The sequence below is a fragment of the Camellia sinensis genome, unplaced genomic scaffold, assembly GCF_055761805.1.
Source record: "Camellia sinensis isolate YWXY unplaced genomic scaffold, ASM5576180v1 Unanchor1, whole genome shotgun sequence".
Classification (NCBI taxonomy): Eukaryota; Viridiplantae; Streptophyta; class Magnoliopsida; order Ericales; family Theaceae; genus Camellia; species Camellia sinensis.
The window spans coordinates 2,819,445-2,827,918 of NW_028128987.1; the positions used below are offsets into that span (position 1 = coordinate 2,819,445).

At 31.2% G+C, this 8,474-nt stretch overlaps 1 protein-coding gene across 1 annotated transcript; it reads left to right on the forward strand.

The window, feature by feature from the left end:
* The first annotated feature begins 446 nt into the window (after nucleotides 1-446).
* LOC145814181 (serine--glyoxylate aminotransferase) lies at nucleotides 447-7,998 on the forward strand. The gene is made up of 6 exons (XM_082910711.1): nucleotides 447-657; nucleotides 3,901-4,114; nucleotides 4,628-4,912; nucleotides 5,739-6,105; nucleotides 6,759-6,969; nucleotides 7,717-7,998. Exons 2-6 carry the CDS (start codon nucleotides 3,910-3,912, stop codon nucleotides 7,852-7,854), a joined length of 1,206 nt encoding a protein of 401 aa, XP_082766837.1. The 5' UTR covers nucleotides 447-657; nucleotides 3,901-3,909; the 3' UTR covers nucleotides 7,855-7,998.
* Nucleotides 7,999-8,474: the final 476 nt, after the last annotated feature.

Here is an 8,474-nt window from a genome sequence, read left to right on the forward strand (position 1 = left end):
CATTTATCGGATTAACCTAATTTTTTGTGTAGATGAAATACACGAAGTAACCGATAAATTGAATAGTTTGGATCATTGAAACGGAACTTGTGATGAGATTCATAGGACCAAACAGTGCCCTTTAGTCCAAAATCTAGACTGAAGAGGATCATTCTAAAAAAAAAATTAATTCATTTGGTATATTTATGACTTTTCTAAAAGTTTAAATTTACATTTTGGCGAGAAATGTGTATGATAAACGACCCTAAGCTTCATTTTCTTAAAGCAAAATATACTTATAAAATCTATCTCCCACTTAAAGCACCAAACCAAATCTATGAAATTCTTAAAAAGAGTGGGTAGTTTGTAGAAATACACAAAAGAAGGTAAAGGGTATTTGAGCAAAGTTTCAAAGTTTAGGGATGTCACACATTTTTATTTTCCTTGGCCACGGGAATACCAGATGAAATGAAATTGGTTACACTTCTTATCTGCCACGTGGAGCCCAAGGTGGGACCGAGAAGGAACGTAGGCTCTTATAAAATTGCAGATTGGTTTTAGCCCTTTAAAATTGTCATCTCATCTGCAAACTCTCATTTTCCATCTCTACCACAGAGGTGGGAAACTCAGCCACTCACTGCCTACTTACTTTGTTTACTTCTCCCACTTCCCACAAAGGTAAACAACTCACTCTTCTCAATCACCTCAACTTATTGCTTTTTTCATTTTTTTTTTTAATTATATGTATATACATGTCTTATTGAGTTTGGAAACTTTTATTTTTTAATTTTTTTTTTATATAGAAATGTTTGTTGTTTATTGTAATCAGAACTTGGGTAGTTCTTTTTCCTTCATGATTGTTTTATTTTGTTCTTGTTTTGCTTAAGCCTCTGTTTTCTTGTGAAAGATTTTTAAGTCACTTGATTTTCTGAATGAAAATTCTTTAATCTATTGGGTAATTTTAATTCATTGATCAAAATATACCAAAATGATAAATTTCTCCAAAATAACATATGGTTTAGAGAAAATACAATAAATTTTATAATTTTGACATAATTATATTGTATAACATTTAGCCCATTTTCATCAAAAAATTATTAGTTATATAAATTAAAAAATGATGTCATCTCGTTTACATGAAAATATTTATTTTACGTTGTTTATTTTTATATTTTTGCACTATCTGGATTAGTTTTGATAGATTTAATTTTATCAAAAGAGAGATTGGTGTAATTATGTTAAAATTGTGAAACTTACAGTATTTTTTCAAAATCTTAGGGGATGTTAGTGTAATTTACCCAATAATATACTAGGAGTAAGCAAACCATAATATTAAGGGTAAATTACATTGACCTCTCTTGAGATTTAAAGAAAATATAAATAGTCCTACAGTTTTGATAAAATTATAGTGACTCCCTTTTAGTATTGCTAAATAAATCAAAACTAATCCAGATGGTATGAAAACACTAGGATAAACAAGGAATGATATGTTTTCAGTGTAAAAAAAAATAGTAATCACCTTGCTTGTTTTCACTTTTCAAAAAACACTTTTTAAAAAATTTTACTTTCTTATTTTCCGTGTGTTTTTTGTTTTTACTGAATTTTTAAAAATATTTTAAGCAATTTTTTTACTTTTTAGACACACCTAACATAAATACACCTAAAAAGTAAAAAAATTGTAAAAAAAATCTTTTAAAAATTCAATAAATACCAAAAATACAAAAAAAATACAAGAATTCAGTATATTTTTATGTATTTATTAATTTTTGAAAATATTTTTTTACAAATTTTTTTACTTTTTAGATACATCTAACTAAGGTGCATCTAAAAAAATAAAAAAAATGTTTAAAATTTAAAAAATATTCACTGAAAATAAAAAAACATGAAAATCAAAAAATTCAATTTTTAAAAAACTTAATCCAGAAAACTCAAACCAAACACACTGAATATTATTTTTTTATTTATATAACTAACAAATTATTGATGAAAATGAGGCTAAACGTTATGTGGCTTAAAACTTTAAGAGAACTTAATGTAATTGTATCAAAATCGTAAGACTTGTTATATTTTCTCCAAATTTTAGAGGAGTTCAGTATAATTTACCCTAATGTTAAATTGGGGATTTGTATGTAAATTACAAATTTTGGTTGTTATTAGGTAGAATTGAATCTCAAGTTACAATTACCCCATAGAGAATTTTGGTATTTAGTGTTTTTGGGTTCAAGTTTGTACCTAATTACTATAGTATATCCTAGATTTGTTGAAAAATACCATATACCCATTTTTTTGTACCTGCAAAATTGTCCGAAGGTTTTGATATAGATTTGAAGTTGGTGTAATGTGAGTTACACCTATAAAGAATGTTGTAGTTTTTTTGGATATTTTTCTGGATAGTTTTTCTAGTTATGTCACTGTTAATTTTTCTAGTTTTTTTTATTTTTTTTTATTTTTTACCAATGCATTCATCTCCAAGAAAGTCACAAAAAATTTAAAAAAAAAAAAAAAAAAAAAAAGAAGCATGTTCGTAGGATTTTGTAAATCTATTACCCTTTCCCTAACTTTTTTCTAGTTAAATCACTGTAAATAAAAGATGGCAATTATTTAAATATATTTCCACTTATTTACAGTAGACCCTCTGTAATAAACAATTATCTTGGGACAAGTAAATATAGTTAGTTAGTAGAATTATTAAAGATTAAGTTTTCCTATGATTTTCATTGACAAAGAAGTTTGCTCCTAGTTGTACAATTTTCAGTGCAAAAATTGGACAAGTGTGCATATTTTTTAAGGCAATGAATTTCATTCACAGACACATGTACTGTATCTAATCTTGGTGGCATGAAAGGTCCTATTAATCCCTCCTTTAATACTCATAAAATAATATTTATAAAAATTTTATACAATAGACATGCTTATTTATGTGTACTTTTCACTGTAATAATTTTTTAGTCATAGTTGTAAATTTTGGCAATATACCGCAATATATTGGTAACAAGAAGGGTAAAAGAAAACAATATTTAAAAATATGGGATATTGGAAAATAACTGGAAAACAAGGGGAAGTAACGGAAAAATAAACTATTCAAATATATATTAACAATTAAAATAAAATAAAATTTGATTTAATGGCTATCTATACTATATATTAAGCAAAAAGGGTTTTTAACCCCAAGGCTTGTGGGAGTTTCAATATCCCAATCTGAATTTTCTAAATTTTTTATTTAAAAAAAAAACTCAGCATTTATTGATTTGGTCAAAATCTTTGATCAGTATTTATTAACTTTTTTCAATTCACATGTCTTTTCATATGCCTGCATTTATTGATTTGGTCAAAATTCCTGATCAACATTTAAAATTCCCCATACAAATAATTATAGATATAGGCCGTGCATAGTTATTGCAGTAGCATTTTTAATTTCTCTTATATACTATGGTTAGTGATATGATTGTTAAATTATTTTTATAAAAAATTTTAAAAAATATTATTTATATATTAAAAAAAATTTAAAATAAATATAAATATGTATAATTATTCCGTGCATAGCACGGGTGGTGATAGGCTAGTATATATATAAATGGATGAATAAAGTCTGAAATTACAGCGATTGTGACAAAAAATAATGGCCGATGTAGTGAATTTTGGAGATTTTTTGTTTTCCGGATAAATACCTTAAAATATTACCTGTATTTCAATTGATAAAACCTTTGTTTCAGGACATCAATCGTAAGAGGGTCCACTGTGGCTTTAGTAGAATTGCTATAAGAATGAATCTAAAATTTGAATTCCATTTGTTCATAGTTGGGTAAATCATACTGACTAGTTTTAGAACAATATTATTAATTAGATTGATTTCCTTAATGGGTTTTGGTAATTGAGGTTGTGGCACTGAAAACACCAGCAATTTGTTGACTTTCAATACAGAAGTGAAAGATGGACTATGTCTATGGACCTGGAAGGAACCATCTGTTTGTTCCTGGGCCGGTCAATATCCCGGAGCAGGTTATTCGTGCAATGAACAGGAACAATGAGGATTATCGCTCTCCTGCCATCCCAGCTATGACAAGAACCCTACTTGAGGATGTCAAGAAGATTTTCAAGACTACTAGTGGAACCCCGTTTCTGATTCCAACCACAGGTACCATACCACACCACTTTGATTTGGAGTTTCAGAATTTAATCTTTTCAAGTTGATGTGGAAATACTTAATTCCAGTACTATATAGTAGGATTTAGTATTAGCATTTGAACATCATTTTGATTTCTGGACATGCCATCAGTTTTTCATTAGAGGGCAGCTTTGAATTGCATTGCTACATGGCACAACATTGTGCATAAAAGAGCCATTTCTGACTAATTAGTATATATAGTTTAACATACTTTGTGTGTTAGTATTTACAGTAATAAAATCTTATTTTTTCCATTCTTTATTATCAGGGTATATCTGCAACTCCAAACATCAATTTCAATGACTCTTTCAAAGGATGAAACAAAGGCTTTTAATGCAATAGGAAATCACAATCTGATTCCTTTTTGGAGGAATATTATTATCTACGCATGTATTAAGACATCAGATGCCATGGTTTCGTTTAATAGCTTCATTGTTGTTTGTTTCTTCTGATTTGCAACGTAACGTTGCTGTTTTGATACAGGTACTGGTGCATGGGAAAGTGCGCTCACAAACACACTTTCTCCGGGGGATAGGATTGTGTCTTTCCTAATTGGGCAATTCAGTTTGCTGTGGATTGATCAACAGCAACGTCTGAACTTCAATGTGGATGTCGTTGAAAGTGATTGGGGTCAAGGTGCCAATCTTGAAGTTTTGGCATCAAAGCTGGCAGCAGATTCTGCACATACTATCAAGGCCATTTGTATCGTGCACAATGAGACAGCTACTGGAGTTACCAACAACTTAGCTGCTGTAAGAAAAATTCTTGGTAAGAATACATTTTACTCCACATTTTATGGTTTTCTATTGCTAAGTAGTATATCTCATAATCTTAATCATTAGTACTGAGTTTTAATCTACTGATGTGAAAGCATCCAATCGGTCCTGTAAAACTGTGAAATTCACATTGGTTTTTCTATATTTCTCTATTGACGTAAAAGCAATACACTTCTTTTGAGCGCCCTCCTATTATGCATCTTCATCTGCTATTTTCTTGATGTATTCTTTATGGAAAGACTATGATATTGAAGTTTTGATATGATTATCACTTTCATTTGGTTGCATTTTTTATAATCATGGATGGATGTTTTAGCTCCAATTTTGTTGGTCTTATCATATAGGCTTCAACACCATTTTGTTGTAAGTTGTAGTATATGGGCATGCATTAAAGTCTGTACTTGATATTACATTTGAGCTTCAAAATTGCACTAATACATTCCGTAAACAAAAAGGAAAAGAATATACACTAATAAATTTCAGTTTTCTATGTCTGCTGTTATCAGCTTTTTTATCTTTTTTGTAATTTATGTATATAGATTGGTTAAACATAGCGAATAAAGTGAATTTTAAGCAAATCATAAGTCACAACACCCAAAAATCTGTCTTTAAGAACATCCTTGTTTGGGTTTACTTTTTTTTTTTTTTTTGACATGTCTAGTTTTTATGACAATTGTCTTTGATTTACTGATGCATATGTTATCTCTGGCATGGAAACTGTATTTCCATTTTGTTAGTTAAATTCTTTCTAGGTGGCGTTAATTTTCTACCTCTGTGGATTAGTCAGATTGTACTAACTTTCATCACATGATTCTCAGATCACTATCAGCATCCAGCGCTCTTTCTTGTTGATGGAGTTTCCTCCATATGTGCACTTGATTTTCGAATGGATGAATGGGGAATAGATGTGGCTTTAACGGGCTCTCAGAAAGCTCTTTCTCTGCCCACTGGAATGGGGATTGTCTGTGCAAGCCCCAAAGCTCTTGAGGCCTCCAAAACTGCAAAATCTCTCAGAGTTTTCTTCGACTGGAAAGACTACTTGAAGTTCTATAAGATGGGAACATTTTGGCCATACACTCCTTCCATCCAATTGTTATATGGACTTAGAACGGCACTCGATCTCATTTTTGAGGAAGGACTTGACAATGTGATTGCTAGGCATGGCCGCCTCGCTAAGGCAACAAGGCAAGTAATCCTTTTTGATTTTTTCATGTGATTTTTTAGGGTAAATTGCACTGACCTCCCTTGAGCTTTTGACAAAATGTAGTAACAGTAAGTTTCACAAGTTTGACATAATTAAATTGGATTCCTTTATTTGGCCTCTTTTCATCAGTAATTTTTGTTAGTCATATGGATGGAAAAATGATGTTATCTCTTTTATACTTAAATGTATAATTTACTTCGTTTATCATTTTGTTTCCCCACCATCTACATTGGTTCCGGTCCCTTTAGCACTACTGAAAAAGAGGTCAGTGTAATTACATCAAAACTATGGAATTTTTTGTATTTTTTCCAAACCTCTGGAGATTTACCCTTTTTTAATGAGTATGCGAACAAATTCTTGCTTTATTATATACTTAAAATAATTTCTTGTAATTTTGTAGTATTTACAATGGACATTTCTGTCATGACACAGGTTGTATTTTGTACTCATGACTTCCTCTGAGTTTATTCACGCTATTTTCCCCATTAGTTATTTAACTTTGTTTCAAGTCATCCCCATATCGAAAATATCAGTATTTACGCTTATAAACCTTCATGAAGTCATATTCCTTGATTTGTTGTTGTTGCTATGATTCTGAATGGTAAATTCAAAGTACTTTGAATTTGAAATGCAGGATTGCTGTGGAGGCATGGGGCTTGAAGAACTGCACTCAAAAAGAGGAATGGTACAGTGACACAGTCACTGCAGTGGTTGTTCCTCCATACATTGATAGTTCAGAAATTGTTAAAAGGGGATGGCAAAGATACAACTTAAGCTTAGGCCTCGGCCTAAATAAAGTGGCCGGAAAGGTTTTCAGAATAGGGCATCTTGGCAATCTAAATGAGGTATGCTTCATTTCTTATATCCCAAGTTGCTGATGACTTCATCTGCAAAAACAATTAAGATTGATATTAGATGATACTGAAACTTTGTAGTCTGTATATTTCCATGATGTCAACCTGTCTTTTTTCACCTTAAACATCATGAATTCTCAATCTGGTGGGTTTGGGGATTGCTTTTTAGTAGCTTTTTTGGTTTTTTTTTTTTTTTAGAATCTAAAGAAGCTGATACGTTTGGGAAGTTGTTACAAATATTTGTTTTTTTATGAGTGGAAAAGTTCAGTGAGTTCTTTGCTTTTTTAGCCGATAACAAATAGGCTTTTACTTTTTGACTTATTTAGCCAAAACAATCAAAAGATACTTTTTTAACGTTACCCCAAACAAGGTCTGAAATTGTTCTTCAATTTTCACCAAAATTGTTGTTTTTCAATTTCCACCAAAATTGTTCTCACTTTCTCTCCAATGTTGCTTCATATCACTTGCTTCTAAACTATGTGCTATATGCTTAACTAGCATTCTCAAGTTATCCACATAAATCAATCCATCCTGATTCCTGAATCTATCCTTATGCTCAGTTAGGAAGCAATAGCTGCCCTTTTCACTGTATAGATAGATTTTGCAAAGTAGAAAACCGGCTCATACACAACATATGCTTAGATTGGGATTTGTTGCTTTAAAAGAGGTTGCTCTCGCTCCACTTCGTAGTTCATTGATTTACTTGTTTATGTATATATTTTTATCCACTTAATATAGTTGCAATTGCTGGGGTGTCTTGCGGGAGTGGAAATGGTACTTAAGGATGTGGGATACCCAGTGAAGCTTGGCAGCGGAGTTGGAGCAGCCTGTGCTTTCCTTCAAAACACCACCCCCTTGATTGCTTCGAGGATTTGATTCACAGGTCGTCCGTGCAATGTTACTACTTTTTTTTTACTTCAGGGCACTCTGTAAAAAGTACATGTATCTCATTTTCCCTGCTGGCACTCTTTGAGGCTTACTGAACCCTTTATATATCGTTGCTACCTGCTTTTTCCTGTATTTTAATCTCATATCCAATTATTTATTGCTGTTTTTCTTAGATTAAATTGAGTTTAACTTGGCCAACAAATACAGGAAAAATGTTATTTCGATACCTAATTCACATGCTAAAATGAACAACAATCATTACTACTACTATTTTTATTTATTTATTTTTCCATTTGTTGTTTTGTTTAGATGTCATTACATGCACTTTTCTTTACTCGTTGGATAAGAAAATTTTTGGAGAGCAAAATGTTAACAAAAGAAGAAAATATTCTTTTCTCTGGAGAATTATAGCCTTTGCCTTTGGCTTGGTCTTCACTTTCCCTGGCTAAGTACTTTAAATCTAGCATGCTTGTTGCCTCTGCCATTCCGATAGCCTGGGCAATTTTGGGTACGTTGGAGCTTTGGGGTAAACGTAAATCCTTTGATCATGTTTGTTTCACGAGTAGTAGTTATGAGACTATCAATCATTTAGAATTTTGTATCCTATC

What these genes read in the sequence shown, in the direction of transcription:
- LOC145814181 (XM_082910711.1), top strand. Translation starts at nt 3,910, where the DNA reads ATGGACTATGTCTATGGACCTGGAAGGAACCATCTGTTTGTTCCTGGG. An exon ending in TGCTGTAAGAAAAATTCTTG is followed by an intron (nt 4,913 to 5,738) that starts GTAAGAATACAT and finishes CATGATTCTCAG; the next exon opens with ATCACTATCAGCATCCAGCG. An exon ending in CGCCTCGCTAAGGCAACAAG is followed by an intron (nt 6,106 to 6,758) that starts GCAAGTAATCCT and finishes TTTGAAATGCAG; the next exon opens with GATTGCTGTGGAGGCATGGG.